This window comes from Sphaeramia orbicularis, chromosome 22, assembly GCF_902148855.1.
Source record: "Sphaeramia orbicularis chromosome 22, fSphaOr1.1, whole genome shotgun sequence".
NCBI lineage: Eukaryota > Metazoa > Chordata > Actinopteri > Kurtiformes > Apogonidae > Sphaeramia > Sphaeramia orbicularis.
This window is the reverse complement of record NC_043978.1, coordinates 27250483-27273145: the sequence shown is the minus strand read 5'-3', so window position 1 is coordinate 27273145 and position 22663 is coordinate 27250483. Positions and strand designations below refer to the sequence as shown.

Below are 22663 nucleotides of genomic sequence, written 5' to 3'. Positions count from 1 at the left end.
TGCCTCTTCATCCTCCTCTTCATCCTCCTCTTCCTCTCCTACAGGTCTTATCACTCACAAACACTCATTTCTTTCCCTGCTACGGGCTGGCAGGCGCACACAAACAACAGGACGAGCAAGTAAACAAATACAGGCATCTTCAGTAGGAGCAGGGATGGATCCACACTGTTAACAATTGGCTGGGACAGATGTAACATCGGTTGGACTTCTTTAAGCCGTATCGACACTAGTGGGTTCTCCACAAGGGGCAGAATGAGGAAGGAGGAGCGGGGGAAACTTCTTTTGACTCCATCCTCAGACTGTTTACTTGACCTCATACCGTAACATAGAAAAGCCTGGTTTTTATTGCGTCGCTTCCTCCTGCTGATTGATGATTAGCTTACTTTGAGGTGCGACTTTTCGGAGGTGATGTTCTCCCACTGGAGGCTTCTATCACCAGTGGATCCAGCTGTCCTCCTCTCTGTAAGGGACGACAGCAGGCAGGCCAACAGGCAGTTCCATCACCAGATTGCCAAAACCACTGGAGCATCCACACTACAACACCCAAGGTGACCTTTAACGAAATAGAGAACGGTGAATAGCGCTGGAAGAGAGGGTAGAATGGGTTACAGGAAACGTAGAGGAGCTGTATTCTGGCAGCTTCACATTGAATTTTGATAGATTTTTCTTCATTTTCCCCACACTGTAACAGTCCACCTGCTTTTTTAACCCTTTTAAGACTGCCATTATAACAGGCCGCCTTGGTGTCTTCATGTTTCTTTGTGTCTTCATGTACAAATGTGTTCACTCACCTCATTTTCTTCCCAAAGTTTTTCAGAATTTCTTTATGCTGTCCTCTGTTAGTCACAATTATCCTACACGATATTCAAGCAAATTTTATCTTCCGCACTGCCGAACTTCTGTCTGTCAGTATTCTCTGAAATATCGTGGATCAAATTTATGGAATAATTTACGACCTGAACTTCAATCAATATCTTCTTTGTCACTGTTTAAGAAGTATCTGAAAGGGACTTTAATTCATGAAAAAATGTAAGGACATATATCATTTGATTTGTATTTGATGATTTGTAATGTGATTTGCATTTTTATTGTTTTACTTTAGTTTATTAATTCAGTTATATTGTATTTTTAATTCTTTTTTCTTTTTTTTTTCTTGTGTATCGTTCATTTCTGGGGAAGTATTCATATAAGGCTTTTTTGGCTTCTAACTTCTCCTGCACAATGATGTTACTTGTTTGAATGTTTTTGGCTGTTGTATGATGTGCAAATAAATAAATAAATAAAAGTGTCTGAAAATGTCTTTTTTGCCATTTTTTTTGCACCTTTATTTTCAGGAACAACTTAACTTTCAATATCTGGGTTAGTAGCGCTGGGTCTTTCTGGGTTAAGTAAAGCTGTGAAATGCATTGCTGGGTTTCAAAGAGGATATTTTGCTGAAAAAGTTGGTTTTCATAGAATAACCTTTGAATTAACCGTCGTCTGCACAGCAAATTAAATATTAGAAAATATCTGCTTTGCCCTGAAAAAAGCAAAATACAGACTATGATATTTTAATAAATTGTGATCATTCACTTAGTTAAATGTCAAGAAAAATTCAATTGGAAGACACCACAAAAATACCTTGAAAAGTTTTAAAACGTTAAAGGATTTCAACAGCGTCTTTTCCCTTCTTTAATCAGATGGATATGACAGAAAAATAACATTCCTCACAGTTCTCCTCAGTATCCATTTGTATCTGTTTTGGCCTTTCTTAACCCTGTTATCCAGTCAGCAGGTAGGTGTCAAATATAACATGATGGAGAGAGGTCTGCCAACACCCACACTAGAACAGCCCCTCAGTTGGAAAAACAACGCAATCCAGGGCAGCCATGGTTTGGGTTCCTGTAAAAATTTACAAAAATTAAAAGAAAAAAAAAAAAGACTTGTCTCCTAGAAGTGAAAAATTACCTTGTCGAGTATGATTTTCAGTCAGTCTCATTCTAAGAAAATATTGTTGGATAATTGTGTTTTCATTGGTTGCAGTAAGTACAACTTGCTTTTGATCCAGTTCTTTTTTTCCCCCCAAGAAATCTTTCCAAGCAAAATGTATAAATGCCGCCTGAGAATTATATTTAAAGGAGTTTTGAAATGTAATTGTGCATTTTTAAACATTTCTTTGTGGTCTACATAAACTGTAAATGCTACACTTGGGTCTGAATTCTTCATTAATCCAACTCCACAGGTCCATCTTCAACCCTATTTCTGAGTAATGACACCAGAAAGGTTGTTTGAGTGCTGGCCCTTTTTAATTGTATTTATTGTACTATGTGAAATTGATTGTTTTGGTGATATGTGAGATATTTACACTTCTGTTGTAAATCAAATTGCCTTTTGGAGACATTAAAGATTTTTCAAGTCAATTCAATTTATTAATTTAAATGTTTTCATAGTTTAATGTTATTTTTGCACTAAAACAAAGAGAAAAAAAATGGAGGTGTCATTATTTCTACGCATAATGTAATATTTTTTGAGTCATTATTTATAGGTTATTATGATGTTATGAGCCACTTCATGCCCCACCCCCTCCAGGTTGTTGGTTGGGCTGCTCTGTCCTGTTCAACCAAAAACTGAACATTTTAGGTTAATTGGGTCAAAGTTTGGACATATTTTCAGTATGGACTACAACCACTGCTGCTGAAAAACAATTATGTCGTACTCAGAGAAATGTTTATCGAAAGTCTTGACCTTATATGTGCAAATGTCGTGAGATAGCTAGTTATAGAACATAACAAATTAAGAAGGAATTAAAACAGGTTGTAGAAATCCACTCGATTCTTGCCAAAATCAATATAAAGATAGTTTTGCAGCACCTGGAGGGTTCAAATTCAAACTTTATAAACTATTAGGGTCCCCAAATACACAAATAAATGTACCAAAGACTAACAAAAGTGGGTTTAGCAACGTATGACCCCTTTAAGAATGTTTGGCTGTGGCCTCAGTAAAGTCCAATAACACATAAAAGCAAGTCTTTTTTTTTTTTTTTCTTAAATTCTTTGATCATATATCCACAAATACTAGAATGGGATGCAATAGACTGTATGTAATTAACCATAGTTGTGTTTGTAATATCAGCCTGTTCAGTCATTTTGTATAATCATAAAAGGCTTTAGTGAAAACATCCAGATTTAAGAGGATTTAGGCTGATCTTATTGCAGAAATGGAAAAAATGCCAACACAGCAACTGTTATTTGATAATATTATGGATTTACTGACACTGGAGCCACTGGAGATTCTCTATAAAACATGCAAAATGAAATTCAATGTGTGTACTTTTTTAGGTGTTAAGCAATAATTTGTGTATTTTCTCTGATTATTAAGTGAGACTCAAACTGATATGGCAGTTCTGATATTTATCACAATATTCACTTTTTTTGTTTTTTTTTAATCAAATCATGCAGCTGTAATGTAGCTTCAGGCCGTTCTCAGCTCAACAGAAGGAAACAGCTCTATTGATGAAAATTAAAGCTGAGAATCTATCACGGTGGCTTTTATTGTCCACATGGCTTAATATATAATAAAATGTTCAGTTAAACTTCTTTTTTTTCTCTTTTTTTTTCATTCATGATCCCAAGTTTCCTGTTTCGAAGCTGCTTCAAATTTGCTCAAAATTGTCTAAAATTTCCACTAAAACAATCACAACTGGTTCAATTCAACAAGAAACAACAGATGCAGGTTTCAGCAGTGACTTGGAAATACTACATGAGATTCTAAATATTGAGTTCACCGTAATAACAAGTAGTATTTAGTATTTATTTTGTATTATCTAGAGTTCCACTGTATAATAGACAAATCTTAGAAAAATAGAATGCTTGCATGATTAAATACTTATTAAAAATGTTGTTTTGTTGTGTATATGACCTTGTATATGGATTCTATAGTGACTAAAACTACATTTGCATTATCATTCAATTGTGGATGCATTTAACAGTGATTTGGCAGCTAATAAATGTTACTGTGATTCAGTGGTTGAATTTTAACAAAGCAAAGGATGTTTGACAGACCAAACATTATAACGTTAAATGGCATCACTTACATTGTATCTGTGGCATTTAGACTTTTAACTTTTAACAAACTGAGCAGGTAATACATCATGAGGTTCTTTTTACTGAATTAGAATATGCACTTGGCATTTTTAAGTTACATTTACGATGTTACTAACGCAAATAGGCTGAAAGTGGTTGATTTTTTATCCAGTTGTCCCAACGTGTCCTCCCATTGATTTCACTTAAACATCGTTCCCCCCTGTTCTTATTGTCTGCGATTTTTACGTCGAGAAAAAACTAATGTTCAGTCGGCGACAATAAAAGATGCACACACACTGTTTAATATGGACGCACACAAAACAAGTGCGAATGCAGCAGTGCATGAACACATGCACACATGCATGAACAGGGCATTTGTCATGTCATGCTTATGATACGAGTTACAATGACTAATAGGCACATTACAGTGTATTTCTGTGTATATGCACTGGATATGCTGCAGTTGCTGGAAGGACATTTATTTCTGTTGAGCTGTGCTAACACCTTCCTCAAAATGTAAATGACCCAGATTCTGCCAGCACTTTTCTCCCCATAGTCCCAAACTAGTAAGTCAAAAGAAGAAGGAGAAGATGTTGCTCTTGTTGAATGTACTGTACGTATATGTGCTATCAGAGCCTGTGGGCTTTTGTTCTCCTCCTCCAGAGCCTCAGCCGTTATCACAGACAGCCGAGCCTCGACACAGTCACCACTTCCCACTCACTTTCCTGCGGCTGTGGCCCCTGAGGCGAGCTGCAAGGAGCTACAGGGCCCCTATCGAGGGCCCCATTGTCTCTGTGAGTATACTTTCAGAAGAAAACCCAGGGCGCTCTCCAAGCTCATTGTGAGTGAGCTAACAGCCTCTCTTCAAAAGGGGCTAAACGCATGTTCATTAATTATCTGGATCCTTGTTAATTGGATTAATTGTTGAATAGAAACCGTGTTATTAAAAATGACGAAAACACAAGGGCAGGGGGAGCAAAGGGGGGATTAATATGGTTTCTGTTTACACTGAGGCTGGAGGAACACACACACACACACCTACACACACACACTCACACACACACACTCACACACACACACACACACACACACACACACACACACACACATACATTGAGGTGAACTCTGTGTCTTTCTCTTCCTCTAACTCTGTGTTTTTATGTTACACACATATCAGCACACGCTCCTGTATGTGACCCATTGCAGACGAATGAGCGCTAGGCAAGGTGCAAATTACCATGCGCAGCGTTAGAGATAAGAACTAAACCCATTTTCAAAGCTCAGAATAAATGCCAGATTCTTTTTGATGCAAAAAGTGTGTGACTTTTTCCAACGCTTAAATTCAAAGAATAAGGAACAGAAAAAAAGAAAAACATAAAGTCAACACCATGAACAATTTAGCTATCTCCAAGTCACATGAAAAATGGGGTATCTCATTCCCTCTGCCTATCTACTTGGTCTTATCAGACAAATCACTTATCAGTGTTTGACTTCAAGGGAAGTTTTATCATCTTTTCTCAAAGATAACACACTGATATTACAGACCGTCTGGACAACCCAGTATTACGTGTAAATGGCATGCCATCATGCAAAAATCCTACAATCTGTGTTTGTCTTAGGTCACTGGTGGGAATGATGATGATCAGGTCAGGGTTTTCCTTTGGTTTTCAGAGGACTTATCAATGTTTAGGTTCTTTTTCTAAATTTGGGAACATTTAGGGGCATGAGTGGAGGTATTTAGATGTATTTTCAAATAAAACATGCAAATTTCACATCGTTTTGAAGCTGTTATTACCATATCTCTGCATAAACAATTGTAAAAGCTAGAGAAGGTAATAAATCAGCATCCAAAAAGCATAAAAACAAAACATGGGGAAAAAATTCCCCTGGGAACCAACTGCATCCTTTAAAAAATGGAAAAAATAACACTTCAGTGGCCGCTTTGTTAAATGCTAAGAAGGAAAATATTTTTATATGAACAACACTCACCATTAAAAAACACAGTTCAAACACATAAAAGTTTTAGACGTGATCGACAATCAGTCACAGATTTCGTAAACAGAAAGCCAATTAATTCCAGCATTGGTTCAGTCAATAAGTAAATATGTGCATCGTTGGTTTGGTCCCAGTGATGGTGTTTCTGCACCTGTTTGTCAGGTTTGTCAGTCAGCAGCTTACAAAACAATTGATTTTAGAGTATTTTATGTAATCCAAACAGAGCCTGAGTTAATTTAATGTCATTAGCAAGTAACGTTCAACAGTATAACTGGATAACACAAGGAAAAAATTCAATTAATAGTGTGTAAATCTTGAAATAATGGCTATATTGCAAAATCAAGTGCAGACCCATCTTGCAACAAAACATGAAAATGCAATATGATTACATGTTCTCGTTGTTATATAGTATTCATTATATTATTATGCTTCTCCAGTTATTGACTAACAGTGATGGTTTAATCAGTTTATTTATTTATTTATTAGCAAAACATCTAACACAATGCCTCTATATGTGCCATTTTCCATTATTATTTGTTGATATTGCACATATAAGGTGTATAGTTTTAATTGACATAACAACTGTGAATTGTGTTCTGTCTATGTAGAGAGAATACAGTTGATTAAAATCATGAATCATCCCAAGCTCTGAAAATAACTGAGATTGTAATTTTTGGCCACATTGTGAAGCCCTTTCACCAGTAATTGCAGCACAAGTATGTTGGCTGATGTGGAGGCTGGAAACAGTAAATGTGTTGTTCTTTTCTTCTTCTGTTCCCCCTCTTGGCTATTTTTGGGATTTTTTAGGGAGGATTTGTGTTATTTCATGTATGTAAGCAGGCTAGTGTTGTATGTTCTGAGTGTATTAAATCAATAATGCAGAGGTGCAGTTTCAATCATATTAAACTCCTCCATAGACATCTCCAGTTCTAGTTAGTGTTGATCAATCTAACGGACATGCTGCTGTAATTCCATTAGCTTGGACTTAATTTTTCATCCTCCATACGAATACGGTGGCGACAAACTGAAGCCCGAAGGTTATAGTGCAGCTGTTTGAGCATTTATACACCCAGCGTGGGGACTACTTTTACAAAGACATGAGTGGGTTGAGCGGTAAGCGGACAAATTGAACGAGGGCCAAGGTCAGAGCTCAGATTTAGCCGGGGCCCCTCTCAGCCAACAGCTGTTAAAGTCAAAACAGACCAGTTGTGGTTTCTTTTCACACTGAGCTGGATGTGAAGGTCTGGAAGCAGGTTTGTGTGTGTGTTCCATTGATCAGGGATGTTAATCTTCGGAGGATATGTAGAAAGGTCCTCCCAAGGACAGGACAATAAAAAGGCGCTATTGATTACTAGAGCGTTGATCAATCGTTCCCAAGACAGTTAACAAGATGTACAGGCCTTGGGTAACAATGGGCATCTTGTAAGATATGGACTGCACAGGTTGATATTTTTTCTTATATTTTAGCATCTTTACATGAAGCCTACACATGCAAATCATCATTAGTTTGCGTATTAAACCCAACATATAACCAGCTACACCAAATCCCAGTGATAAACACATTAAAAAGATCAATCGACGTAAACACCGGAACTTAAGGCTTAGTCATCGGTGACATATTGAAGATAAAAAATGGAGAACACACTTCAGTCATGCCACCAAACAACAGATCACTAATTTAACTTAAAGAAAATAGGTTGCCTATATTTGTCATCCCTTTATTATTGTGACTAAATTGTACAATTGTTCTGTCTCACAAGCTTTTAAAAAATGGTGGATTTCTTTATACATATACCCTGACAGTTCTCCAGTCTCACTCATATCTTTGTTGTCGTTCAATTAACCATCCAACTGAACCATAATAATAATACAAATCTTGGAATGCCAACATCTAAAGGAACACAATAAAAATACCAATGAATGTTACGTTAATACCAAAATGTAAGAGGTCAGAGTCAGTGGCAGATAGAAGATAAGTCTCATTTGTTTGAACAAAAAAAGAAAAAAAAAAAGAAAAAAAAAAAAGAAAATTAAATTCTAAACTACTCTAGTGATATCCTCATGTTATCAGACTCTTGTAGAGGAGGGTGTCTCCTCTCCTGTTTGGGTTCTAATATGCTTATTCTAAGTAGATGTTGTTGACCCATTTATTTTATTTATTTAACCTTTACTTTACCCTTGAGATCGGATCTCTTTTGCAGGGGAGACCTTGTCGAGAGGCTGAAGTGGCACAACAATAATAAAAAATAACTGGGCAAAACAATGCCAACAATATAATACACCTTCAGTTTTGTGCACATTTTTATTATTTTATATGTTAAAAGAGCCTTGAATTCACCAAAGGAAATGAGCAAATATAGCTCTGGAAATAATTATTATGCAGCCAGTGATTTTCTGTATAAATCCAGTATAACAGGTCTTCAGTGTAAGCATTTGATTTTTATTTCTAGATTGTTTTTCAGTATCAGATGTTCTTAATGTATATGTAACTAGTAACTGAGGAAAAATGCAGGTCCTCTAAGGGAAACATACCAAGTAAAGAAAACCTTGATAGAATAGAATAGAATAGAATAGAATAGAATAGAATAGAATAGAATAGAATAGACGTTTACATTTATGCATTTGGGAGACGTTTTTTTCCAAAGTGACTTACAGGGGAAAACCACTCAAATCAATCAATCAAATTTTATTCATATTTATTTATTTGCCATTTGCACAGATACATAGCAGTATAGGCGCATTGGAATTCTTGTGTGTTTCCCTGAGTCAGAAAAGGGAGCTTGAACAAAAAGTAAAGATATGACAAAAAACAGACAGATACAAAACATAAAACATCGCTAAAACATACAAGAAAACAGTTATTGCAGATACAGCTCAGATACACATTTGTAAAAATAGAGTATTATATAAAAAAAAGAGGTAATAGTAATGATAATAAAAGTCCTGAGAGGAAACAAACAAGTTATTGCACATTTGAATTAAAAGTACTGTGACGTTTATGATGCCTTTACAAATCACGTTTATGACCAGTAATAATTCCAAAAGCTGAAAATGAGTTGAATTTGAGTCGTTATAGCTGTTGTATTTATTTTTTTTATTTATTTTTTGTTATTATATGAAGTGGAGAAATAAGTAAATGTGTGCGAATCAGTGTTGACAACACTTTGGCTTTATGTACATTCCTGCGCACTGCCCACCATTGGCTCTCTTCCCTGTACATCATTCAGGCAGCGGTTTAGCCCTGCCTCTCCTGGCAGGGATCTGGCTGTTGATTGGTTATACTATTAGCCCCATGAAAGGAGCCCTGGCCAATAGACGTAGAGGAGGACGGACCCTTTCCGGTGGAACAGGCTCTCGCGCCTACAGTGGTGGAATCGAACGTCCCCGAGCGCACACGGCGTAGAGGAGAGTACGGCGCACGAGTCTCTGGAAGGGAGATAACGGTTTCTTTTTTTGCCCCCTCTCCACTTAAACAACAAGAACAAACCAAAACAGAATTTTTTTAGGGGGGTTTACAGAGTCTTCTAATCACAAGGAGGAGGGAAGCGAGGGATTTGATCCGCAAGTTTTTTTTTTTCTTTTACGTTTTTTTTTCTCCTTTTCCTAAAAGAGGATTCTGTGTTTTGACGGTGGTTTGTTCTCCGCTCGCGCCGCAAAGATGATGGTCGGAGAGGTCGAAGTGAAGGAGCGACCGAGGCCGAGTCCCGACTATTTGATGCAATTATTAAACGAGAAGAAGCTTATGACCAGTCTGCCAAATCTCTGCGGCATCTTCACACACCTTGAGAGGCTTCTCGATGAAGGTAAGTGGCAGTCAGTGGAAGCCCAGGAGGAGGAGGTAGTGGAGGAGGAGGAGGAGGGAAGCGTGACCACGGCGCAGTCCGGCTTCGCTAGTCGTCCGTCTCTTGTACCGCACAGCGTTAGCGAGAACCAGGCGAACGGCAGCGTCGGATTCCCCAAAATTGCTGACCGTGACATGCAGACATAGTAGCACTTAGAACTTCCACTAAGAAAAGAAAAACAGTCTAAACAAAAGCTGCGCTGTGTCCGGAGTGAGTTTGTTTACAGCCCAGACGTTATGTACTGCTGCTAACGTTAGGCTCCACTCGAAGTTTGTTACTGCACTCTTGACTTTGTGACGACTAGTCGAAAACTTTCTTCGGGTCACTTAGTAAATCCTAACTGTCCTTTTGTGTTATGATAGTCAGAAAAAAACACTCACAGACTAGTTCAAGAACACACCCGAGGCGGAAGAAAAACTAAAGTGGACAATTTTAGACGGGGCCTGATTCCACATGTTCCTACAGCAGTTTAGCTCGGGTTAGCCACATTTTAAGCTAGCGAGTCTGGGTGTCCGCGTTCCATTGAACTCAACAGGAACCAAAAGGCAAACCCGAACTTAACCACGCGTTAAAACAGACACAATATTCAGTATTGTTATTAAAAACGACTGTCACGACGTTTTACAAAGGCAGGCTTCCGATCAGGTTTTTTTTTCCTTTTATTTTTTATTTTACATTGAGCGTGTAGTGTTAGTTACCCAGCGGCCGAGCTTTAAAGCACGATGGAATGTGTCTGCTTGTTGCCCAAACAATGGCCAGTGAGTTGTTACTGGGAGGGGGTGCAGTAAGATTATTCCAGCCCGACAACTTTTTCTTTAGCATTTCAATCACATCTCCACACTTATGCATTACAGTGTTCGCCTTCGACCGTGGAGTGTATGCCTCTCTTGTATAAATTCCCTTCCCTTGCTGCAGCAGTCGTCATGTTTTTTTTTTTTTTTTTTTTTTTTTTTTTTTTTGCCAGTCTAGAGCTGCCCTACCAAAACTGCGTCGCCTTTTAGTCGACGCCGTCGTCCAGACTGGGTTTATTTGCCAACAGTCACTTATGCTTTAGAGCTGATTTAGCCACAATCAACGGTGCTGATAAAGGCGACTTATTTGGCGTCAGTGTGGATAGTATCAATAACATAAGCTGGTCTAAGCGGAAGGTTGGACCCAAGGTTTATGTAACCGAGCAGGGGACACTAGAGAGCGCCACAGCCCCCCTAGCAGACTGTCCCCATGCTGTGTTGTATCGGACACAACACAATGACAATCCGATGAGTACAAATCTGAAGCCCTGTTCTTGCTAAGCACAAATGAACTGCTTATTTCAGAGCCAAACCAGGGCGTAAAGAGTAGTAGATCCTCAAGTTTAGGTTGCCAGTCTGGATGAGTAGTCACTCCACTATGTAGTTGCTAAACCGGTCTGCAAAGATTTCCTTGCTTCCTTGATAGTTGATAAACAAGCTGCTCCAGGCTCGTCTAGAGTAAAACCTCCTGAAAACTAACAACAAAGCAAAAATAAATGTGGATAATACCATACCAATTATGCTCAGTCTAGTGAAGCACATCTATTTTGGTGCAATTAACCCAAAGTCTAATAAATATCACAGACCTGGCATAATTGGGCTTTTTACCTAGGGAAATTGCTGCTTTAGTGATCATTTAAAGGTTTGTCGAAATAAAAGTGGTTCTGGACAAATCATTTACCTTCAAAAATAAACGAACAAATCCAATTTCCTGGTGTGACGGTTGTAGCTTTCCGACATCATGGTAATCTCAAATTGCAATTAAACTTTTTGTTTAATGTCAGAATTGCTTTATGAAAGAGGAATTCTAAATTTGTTTCATCCAAGTAAAGCCAACTAATTTATTTTTGTTCATCTCGGGTGGTGGGTGTGCTGTTGTTTTCACTGAGAGGAGAGTCAGGAAACAGATATGTTTTCTTTTTCATTCCCAACTCCGCTTTAGTGTTTCCCAACCCCCATAGTTGTACTTCTGACCGCTGTCTGAACAGAGTAGAAATGAGACCATGCCTGTCTATGTACCCGCTCTTTAAAGCTCAGCAGCCTTTGGTATACTCTATGAAGTAATTCACTCAAAGCAAAAGCATGTTTTAGTGAGATTTTCTTTTTTGTCTGACATGTATCCCAGTTTTCCGTGAATATACTTCTGTGGTATGGTTTTCTCTTACAAAACTGTTGTGTTTTCCTATCAGAAAGATTACCAGCACAGCGCTGATGAGACTAGTTTGTGTTGGGGAACAGTAAAAGATAGAATTTCCTGGAATGTATTTTTATTTCCTAGTGTCTTCCTTCTTTTCACATGGTCTGCACTTTCTATGATTGAACAAGTATTTACCGAAAAGCCAGAGGAAGGAGTAGGAGAGGACTGACATTGTAGTCTATAGAAATGTGGCATAGATGCTTAACTTTTTACATTTTAAACTCAAAATATTATTGTTTTTTATATAATTTAATATGGACACTTTGTTTTATTAATTTATGAATTTAGGTGAAAATATGTTTAATTGTAATTACAAATATTTCTTTTATTAGTTCTTAAAAAGAAAAGCTTCACCAAGAACTAAATGGTGTATAGTCTTTGACACGTGTCCAAAATTTGTCCTTTAAAACTAAACTAGTGTAACACTTTTATACAAGTCTTGAAAATTACTAATAGGATAAAATATTAGTTTTGAGTAAAAATCAGTGGTTGGCTATTTGTGACTTTCCAGCTCCAGTTTCATGCATCCGTAGTCTCGTAAGTCAAACGTTTACAGAGGTTTCCACAGCAGCAGCCCAAACTTTACCCTACCGCCAAAAATTGCGTGTGCATGTGATGAAAGCCACCTGAGTGCGGAGCAGGCCCGTCTCACTGTCTGGTTCGTGTTAGCGTTCTGTTTATTTTGCTCACCCATTTGGATGGGACTGAAACTCTGATGCGATTATTTAGGACCAACTCCCAGTCTCATCGTGTACTGGTGTAAACTGACCCCACCCAGAGTAAAACCTTCACAGGTCTGGTCTGAGGCATTTCTATTTATTGCTGGTTTATATCGCTGTGATTTGCTTTTATGATCATGGAATATATTCTGTGGTTGTGATTTCGAGACACAGAATACTACATATGGTGATCTTTAACATGTGCTATTGTGGTGTAAATTATGCTTTTCAGCTTGGAAGTTATTTTGTGGAGTGTGGGCAATTTTCTCAATCAGTCTGCCACAGTATAGGAGACTTTTAGTCACTTTTGTCTCATTAAAAGAAGTAGTCTTGTCAAGCCGCCAAGGAATTGACCAGATGCCGCCTAGAAAGCTACAGAGAAAAAGATGAAAAACAAAGGAACTACAGGGCAGTCTCTTCCTTCAGCAAACCGTGAAGAGTCCTTTCTTTAGGGGACATACCTTTGTTGTTAAATTTATCAGGAAACTGTCAGTGAATCTGCTGTAAATGGGTGAATTGTTTTACTCAAAAAGTGCGACGAAGCTCTGCAAATGCTTGGAATTAAGAGGATCTAATTAGTGCCAAAATCTAACCAGTTTTAAACTCTTTCCCAAACTGACCATCCCTCACGAGTATGTTGTACGACAGCTGCACCTCTCGCCCCCACCCACCCAATTTTGTGCATGTCTACACAGCTGTTTCCATGGTGGAAGAAAGCCGACACCACCCTTGTGTGTGTGTGTGTGTGACGGACTGCTCCCACCCTGCTTCAGTGACGTGGGTTCATGGACACGTCTCGTACGTTCCCAGTATGCATGTTGTCCCTCAAGGTCACTTTGGCCAATTGACAGGCCGCTTTTGAAATCCCCTTGCGTTGCAGTTGTTCATCTCCCCGAGGTGACACTCGCTGTGGAGTTTTTTTTCTATTTCTCTTTACGATCTGCCAGCCAACAAGCTGCTTCAAATTGCTATATTTTCTCTTGGCAGGAGGAGACAGCCCATATAACATCTAGAGATGTAGCCCAGTAGTGAAGTGCAAGCACTGCTGTAAGTTAGCGGAGCATAGGAGAAAGGGAGGATTTGAGTTTTTGTTGTCATGCAGTGTTACCTCTAGTGAATGTTTCTTTAGGGAAGGGAATTCTCAGATCCACTTACTGCTCTCTTCAAATGTATTTTGGAGCTTTGTTTGTATAATTGATTAAATGGTCGCTACTGTACCATTGCATGCATTGTGATCGAGCCACATCATACCACTTGTTCCAGGCTGCAGCATCCTCTTTGCATATACAGTTCTTTCTGTGTGTGCTTGTTTGTCTCAGTGTGCTGTGATTTAACAGGACATTCCCGGGAGAGCTGTCAGCGTTTGGAGGACAAACTGTCTGCTGTCCACTGTGGAGCCATTGTATGAAACTGGCCCTTTGGGAACAGCTGTTAAGAAAGCGGATTTTGACAAATGGAAGAATGGAGGGAGTCGGCATTAGTTTTCTACCTGATGTCCTTTAATGCTGTCAGTCTGTCTACACTACCTATGTTTACTTGCACAGAATGTTCTACTTATTGCCTTTTGTCTAAAATAGACACTATATCTACTAAGCTGTTGACATGTCTAATGAAAATGAATATTCCACTTATATTCTTTTACACTGATTAGTGATGCCCTGACATGTCATTTATCATGTCAAAATATGGTAAAGGGATAGAGAGGCTTCTAATCGTTTCCTCTGTGTCAAAATATGATTTTCTCAGTTTTCCACATGTGATGAATGTGTTGGATGGTGCTATCACAACTCTTTCATCCCTTCAGCCACCTTCTTCTAAATGTAATGATATGTGTGCATCCAGAAGCAGTTGCACATCTCTATGCCAACCTGAAAAATTAATGGTTAATTTGTTTGTGCACAATGCCCAGAGCTGACTGTAAAATTGTGGGTAAAAACCCCATGTAAACATGCTGTATGCTTTTAAAATCTGAGGAATATTATACCACATGTCTTAAGCAGAACATATGTGGTGTTTATATCAACTGTACTTTCAGAATGCTGAAATGTCGTCATATTTAGATATATAGTTGAATATTAGTGTGCATGTGAACATAGAGAATGTTCTTCTGTCTGTGGGTGTTTGGCTGTTGCTCTCCCGCTGTAAGTTGACCCTAAGCGTTCTGCAGCCCCCAGAGCCAGACCTGCACTAACCTCTGACATGCAATCAATTTAGCAGCTAACAAGATTGAGCACCACTTACAAAGTAAGATACAGATTAGAGCCATGAAAGAGCATAGATAGTGATTGACGGGAGGAGACACTTGGTGGTGTTAGACCAGGCCTGTTGTTGCAGGCTAACTCCACCCCCCACCCACTATCCTTTCTCTGCTCCCCACATCCACTCCCAAAGCACCACTTATAAGCTGGAATTTAATTAACTGAGAGCCATTCTGCAAGCTGGTTTACGGAGCCACTGTCACCAGTGAGAAAGCAGAGTTGGCTCTGTGTTGTCTTTATCTTCCTGCCTCTCTCTTGCCCCCATGTGGTCACTCCTCCTTGCTTTCCTGGTAATAAATTAGCTGGTAGCATAGGTTTGACAGGGTGAGGTGTAAAGGCTTGTGGTAGGACCTGGTGTTGCCTTTCTTGTCTTCCTTCTTCTGTGTGGCAGCCTCTCTGTTCTGTAGCCCCACCACAGTGTCTGTGTGAAGTGTCAGTACCTGTTCTAACTCTGGCTCGGACCTATCTCACCCCCTCCTGTTGCCCGGCTCCAGCCCTAGCAATGCCACCCCCAGCGGGTGCTGTATGATAAAGTCATCCAACGACAGCTCCGAGCTCTTATCTTGGGCCTCAATCCCGTGAGTGCTGGGGCTTCCTTATCGCCGCTGCCTCTGCCTGGCCTCCTGTCTCTGTGCCCTACCCTGACTGCCTGCCTGACTATCTGGGTCGCTGTCGCCAAAACTAAGTGGCTTCCCTTCTATTACTGCCTGTTAGACAGCATATTGCTCGAGGCTGTTCAGTTTTTCATCCTTTAAGTTTTAAAGCAGAATTTACAGTGAATATGGCAACCAGATGCACAGTGAAGACATTTTATTGTGTGGTTTCTGAGTGTGTCATGTTCTCTAAGTCAAAGAGGAAGATAGTATTAAGGACTGTTGAAATAATGATGACACAACAGTTCCTTGCTGTTTGACCTGTAGTTTTTAAAATTCCTCTTGTGAAAGCACAGCTCATCCTGACCCAGCGCAAGTCTGCTTTTCCATTTTTGACTCTCATGGCAAAAACATCTACGGGAAGTAACGCCCGTTTCAGACAGGAAAGTGCTATGGAGAAGGCAAGTCAGTGGTTTGTTTTTCCCTCAGACACAGGAGGAGGAGGAGGGAGCTGTTTTCTTGCTGTGGTGACAAGAGAAGGCTGCTCCTCTTTTGCCCTTTTCCCACAGAGGTGGGTCTGTCTCTCAGCTTTCTTTTGACTAATTTAGATTACATCATGAATCATTTCTCATCCTGCACTTCCCCCACATGCAATTTTTTTTTCAGCAAGAAGTGGTTGTGGAAGGCCCCACCCTGTTACATTCTTTGAATGCTTTAAATACATCCCTCACCCCCCTCGTTCATAGTTACTCTCTTATTCTCTCTGTTTGTCTTTATGTTTTTATTTTTAATCCTATGAACTGTCGTAACAGATGTAGAATCTAACAATTAGAATCATACCAGAGATATTTGTCACCATCTCCACATTCCTTTCCCTTTTTTCTATCACAGAAAAGAGGTGAAAAAGGAGCTGAATGCTCACTCTGTTCCGCTCTCACTCGCCCACCCTCTGCATTCATTTTCTCTCTTCTTTCAGACGAGGAATGGCAAGCGAGCTTTGGCAGCCAGCTCAGGAATTTTACCAGGAGCACAGTCAGAGCACTTAACCTCCAGCCTGGTGTTTGTTTTCCACACACACTCTCAGTGTGCTTAAGCCCAGCTTATTGCGAATGCCGTCCACATAGTGTGACCTGGCATCTAATATGCTCTGTATATGTAGAAATGTTTATTAGATCTTTTTTACTTTGCACCTGTTGATAGTAAGCTGCATTCCACCTTAATGAAATTACTAAAGGGTACAAATATTTTCTCAAACAGTGTGATACACTCACCTCTGTCTTGCTGACTACCCTTTAGCCTAGTCCATTGCCTTTTGTCTGAGAGGTTCACTCTTCCCTCTCCTTGAAAACAGTCCAGTGGATCATGTTTGTATGGTTTACAGCTCTTGCCTTGGTTTCTCACTAGTTGCAGGCCACCAATAAATCACAGATGAATAATTTACCTGTCCCTCAGCAGCCCGTGGTGTTTCTGTGAGGCTTGGCAGGAGCAGGCGGTGCTGCCATAACCTTCCCTAAGGGCCACAGAAGGCGTGGTGGCAAGAGGCGCTGAGATTCTTATGTCATCCAATACAGAGCGCTGGGAACGCCAGCCGTAACCACCCTCAGCTGCTTCTCTGAATCCCTACAGCTGCAACAGATTTCTCATTCCTTATATGTCAAATTCAATGTTGTACCATGTTGTTGGTCCAGTTGCTCTTTTCATCTTTCTTGATATTGAGGAAAACATGGTGTGGTCCACTGCCACTGCAGTTTTACTGTTTCTCAGAATTGCCCTTTCTGAAAGAAAGTATTTGTCAGACTAATAAATGTTACTACAATTTGCACACTTATCTTTGACCTTAGATTTTATATGTTGCATTAACTATCCATGTGACTGAAAATAGGTGTCATTTTTCAAAAAAGCCGAAGTGATTGTTTGTTCATTTCGATGACAAAACTCAACATCTCGCTCCACAAAAGAGAATCTGACAATAGAGAGTGTGATATTTTTGCTTTGACAAAAACAATTTCGTATGATTGCAGTAGTTGAGTCCCTTTCAGTTGATTTGGCTCTTTGAACCAATATTGTCTGTTAAAGAGGAGAACATGATCACATCTTCACAGAATGGCAGTGGAAAGAGTATTGTCAAAGCACTAATCCAATGTCTGAAATGATTTTTCATTTCTGTAATCACCTTTTGTTCCATGTTTGTAATGTAAATATATATGTGCAAATGTACAATAACATTGTTACACAGAGAAAATAACAGAATAAAAAATGCAGCTATTAGTCAGTACCAGACCAGTCCTCCTATCTTCAGACACATGTCAGGCTGTGTTTATGTAGCCTACGTGGCCATAATGTCATCATGATCAAAATACTCTTTTAGCTCTTGTTCGGAAATGTTGTGAAAATAGTCCATACCTCAACAAAGGTTTTCAATCCCATGGCATTTTTATCACAACCATGTGAGCCTGTATCATCCCTTTCACTCCATGTGGACTTCTAATTATTTGCTATCTCTTAAATTGTCAGATTTCATGGGTTGTAAGATAAAGTGTAATCATTGTTCGCCCTACATGTGATGATGAAACTTGTGCTGCAATGTGAAACATGATTTACTTGGCACAATTTATACCAATGACATAACCAACCATGACCAACCTATAGTAAAATAGCAGGACATGAAGTTGGGAGCTGTACAGCCGTAATTGAGACAGTTCTGTTGTCTGTACTGTTTGTTCTGAATTTTTGTTGCAGCTTGTGTGTTTGTGGTGAGGCTTAAGTGTGTCTGTCTTTATCAGTGCAATGGTTGGGAGGAGATTACAGACCTGAAACAATGGCTGGTTTTGTATGATTAGGCTTTAATTGATGAGACAAAGCGCCTCTTTAGCACTGTGTGTAACATAGGCATAAAAATCCACAGATAACTGGCAGGAGAGAATGTGACGTCTATATGAAAGGGTTAGCCAGTATGAGCTCGGCCTGTGTTCGGTTGATTGATTGCGTTAGCCGAAAGGAGAAAAAAAAAGATAAGTAAGAGCGAGGGGCGGAAAGTGAATGTGATAAGGACCAGCGGGGGAGACAGAGGATTCCTATGTGCTGTGAATGAGGTCATCTGGTTGGTTATGAGGAAGGTCACTGACCCCTCCCTCGATTCCACACGCCTCCCCTCTGTCTCTGCTTTCCTCCCCCTCAGCTAATGATACACAATGGCTTTTTGTGCTTCAATGGGGCAGCGCTCACACTCTGGGTCATTCCAAGCACTAGTTCACATGGAAGTATGCACACAAGTGCTGTCTGTCAAACAAGCCCACCACATCGCAGCGCAGTTTCAGTCACTGCATATATGGCTGGGTTCCTTATAATGGATGTTACATGATTGTTATATAAGTAGGGCTGTAGCTAATGATTATCTTCAATGAATGAAGGGATTATTTATGTCACAAGTTTGAAAAATGTTGATCAATTTCTCCCAAAGTTGACATCCTTTTTGTGTTCCATTATGTTTGTGATCATGCAAAGCACTTATTCGTCAACATATGAATTCATGATGCATGTACACACATGCATGTTGTGTGCAACAGAAAAAGTTCTGCATGAGAGGTGTTGACTGTAGCATCCTCAGAATACACCCCATCCAGTTTTACTAGACTGGTTTTGTTTTCTTTTTTCAGACTTCGTCCTCTGTCTATGCACACTTGCAGCACAGGCAGGTTTATGTTTGTTCTGTAACTAGCCTGTTTGTTAGTTACAAAACAAATGGCCCTTTTTCTAGGCAAGCTTAGCAGACAAGACAAATGGAGTGGACGTGATTTGTGGTCGTACATGAAACATCAGAAAGGCTGGATATGGTCCCAATCCACTCAAAAATAAACTGAGCTACAGGTGACTTTGTTTCTACTTAATGTGTCTGACAAGAGGTGATCACACTGAAAACACTGCATATCTTTTGTTGTCTGACCCTGGCCATGATCCTAATTATAGGAGCTTGACTTCCGGTTGTTGCTCTGACCCCTGAGGTCAAATCATTGACTGATCCACTGAAGCCAACAGGCTTAGCAGCATACCACAGACGTGATAAATAAACTAAATGCAAAGTGTCATCTGGCGTTCTTCAGACATTCCTCATTCCTCGTTTGACTGGCTACACAAGTAGTAGTATGCTGTTTAAGATGTATTAAAAAAAAAATATCTGGCATGGGTACTGTTGTACTGTGCTTTTGCAGATGCTCCTTCAGTAAACTTTGGCATTCATTGCTTTCATCTTTGCACTGTGTCATTACAGAGGAATGTTGGCCATAAAAGACTTAACAAGGTGTTGGGTTATTGTTGACGTAGATAAGATTACAGCAGCTCCTGTCTGTCTGCCTATACATTATATCTGCACATGGGACCTGCCCGGACAAGCTCATTGTCATAGAATGAGTGGTTGTACTAACAATATTTTCCTTTCAACAAATACCTCTGGAGAACATCTCCACACCTGTGAATGAGTGACAGGTGTACTTAAGAAGGGCTAAACTACAAAATAGTGAGGAAATTGTCTCACTTATTGTTAAAGTTATTTGTCCGCTTTATGTGTCTGACCTTCATCAGGTACGTGGGTAAGAACACAAAACTCAATCTAAACATCCACATATTAGCTGCCTCAATCATCACATCATCCTATCAGAGGCCAAAAGTTTCACATGTAAAAAAAACAAAAAACAAAAAAAGCCAATCTACTACAACCATTTCCTCTAAAATTACATTAGATATTCAAGAATACAATCACCTAAATAACTGGCTAGCACAGTTTCCAAGGTAATTGTGGATTTATACAGCTTAATCTCTCTACTTTAAAATGATTTTAAAAAATAAAAGCTTATGAAAAAATAAAACAAATATGAATGCTGCGGTGATTAAATCAGCTCCTGTGTATGCGATGTTAATGAAGGTCAGTAGTAAAAGAGACTGTGTTGGTGTTTTTCCTCTTTCACTCTTCATCTTTCATTTAGAATTAAAAATCATCTGTTAAGCTTTGAATAATTTGACATTTACCATGATTATTATTGATAGTTACTGATATGATTTTTAATTTTTTTTTTTTTTATCATGATCCTATTTCTGTTCATATGCGGCATTATTTTTGAATGTATGTGTGTGAATCTGGGGATGGACTGTTTATGGACAGAGTTAGCGGAGACAGGTGTGGGCATGAGCAAGGGGCCGAGGTGCCAGCTGTTGTTGACACCTTAGGGTGGAGAAATAGTCTGCCAGGAGATGGACTTGTCTCTCTGTGTCCCCTCTAATCCCTCTCTCCTTTGGCCTGATGTCCCCTTCTTCCACTCCTCTTTGGCTTTCGTGGAGAGTATTTGTCTGACATGAGGTTAGGCTGTCGGTGATGGGAGCTCTTTCTGCAGCCTTATTTTTATTGAGCGTCTGACACTTTTGATGAACCAGACCTCAGCTCTCTGTTGTATTCCTCCTCTCCTCCCCCCTCATCAGCATGTAGAAAATCCCACCTACCGCCCACATGCGCACACTCACAAGCATAGACTCTGTGATTACTTATCTCTCCCTGTTATTTCCATATTTCTAAAACAGGAACATGCTTTCCTCTCATCTGTTTAAGTTATATTGTCTTCCATTTTGCATAATGGAGCAGTCACTTAAACTGGCTCAATGTGAGGAACTTCAAAAGAGAAAATCGCTATCTGTTCTCCCAAGGGAATTACTCATTTTTAAATTTATTTATTTTATGGTTTGTCATTTTACCAATTTTTTTTTTAGCACAGTATCTCTGCATCCATCGTCAGCATACATCCATATTTACCTGATTGTGTTCCTTTTCAGTGATGTCAACTATTGAATTAATCGCATCAAGGAAACGTCAAAAATCTCTGTTACCAGCCTATTTTTGGGTTCCTTTACTCTGCTATGATAATTACGTGAGTGTGTACCAATCAGCTTCTAAAGATGTCATCTAGGATATAATATACTTATATAATAATGGACCGATTATCTGACAGTGAAAATAACATAAAATACAGTTGCAGTCCCTTGTAATTTTTCCTGACTTGCCTGTGTCACCTTACCTCTCCTCAATAGTTTTTCCTTTGCTGCTTTACTTATGTATTTGCGATTATGTGTAGCACAAATTCAGCCTCAGGGCTACATTGCCTCTTTCATGTGACGACCAGCGGTGACATTAAAGGCCTCTAACGTGATCTGTCGGTTTGCATCAGCCCAGCTCTGACTGTCTGTCTATGCTCACACATATACTCCCAGGATCCAATGCTGTTTGAGACCAACATGTCTGCACTGGCTGGTTGTAATCATGCACACATGTATATGCACTCACAGATATGTTAAGCTCTCACACCCAAACACTTTGAAGCAGATCAGTGTTTAAAGGCTTAAGAGTAGCGGAAGCCTGGTTAAAGACAGTTGAGGCAGGGAGAAGGCTTCTGTTCCCTTCTTCCCTTTCTTTTATGGCATCGTGACCCAGTTGTTACAGCCAAAATCTTTGTTTTGTAAGTGGCACATTCCTTGACTTGGCAGACAAAATATTGTACATCAACCAGGGGATCTCCAGGACCTGCTGATCTCCCAGACCAAACAAACACTCAACTGAGCAGTTTATCTGATCTACTGACGTCAGAGAAAAACAAACGCTCTTTCCTCTTTTTTACTCCATCCTCGCTCCCTCATGAACAGCCGGGTTAATATCTAAGTGTTTTTCAATATCTTAACAATGCCAACTAGATTCCTAACACATTTCTCGTCTGACTAATTTGTATTGTACAAGTGTAGGTGTTTAAAGTGGTACGATTCAGATCATAAAAAAATGGTATGTCAGGCTGAGAGGACAATGAATAACTGTTACAAAAGACACAACAACAGCTGTGTTGTATGTGTTAACACACTTAGGGACAGCGACTGACTGGAATTTAAGATGGTAGCTACAAGCCCCAGCAGGCCCCGAGCCTCAGGATGGAATCAGCTGACACACACAGGCACAAA

General features: G+C 39.5%; 1 protein-coding gene across 5 annotated transcripts in view; it reads left to right on the top strand.

Moving 5' to 3' along the window:
* Positions 1-9435: 9435 nt before the first annotated feature.
* LOC115413725 (protein quaking-A) overlaps positions 9436-22663 on the top strand; it is a 95735-nt gene continuing 82507 nt past the window's right edge. For all 5 annotated transcript variants that reach the window (XM_030126770.1, XM_030126767.1, XM_030126768.1 and 2 more), the window contains exon 1: positions 9436-9859. In XM_030126770.1, the coding sequence (XP_029982630.1) occupies positions 9715-9859 (145 nt within the window). In that variant the 5' untranslated portion in view covers positions 9436-9714. The remainder of the gene's footprint in view (positions 9860-22663) is intronic.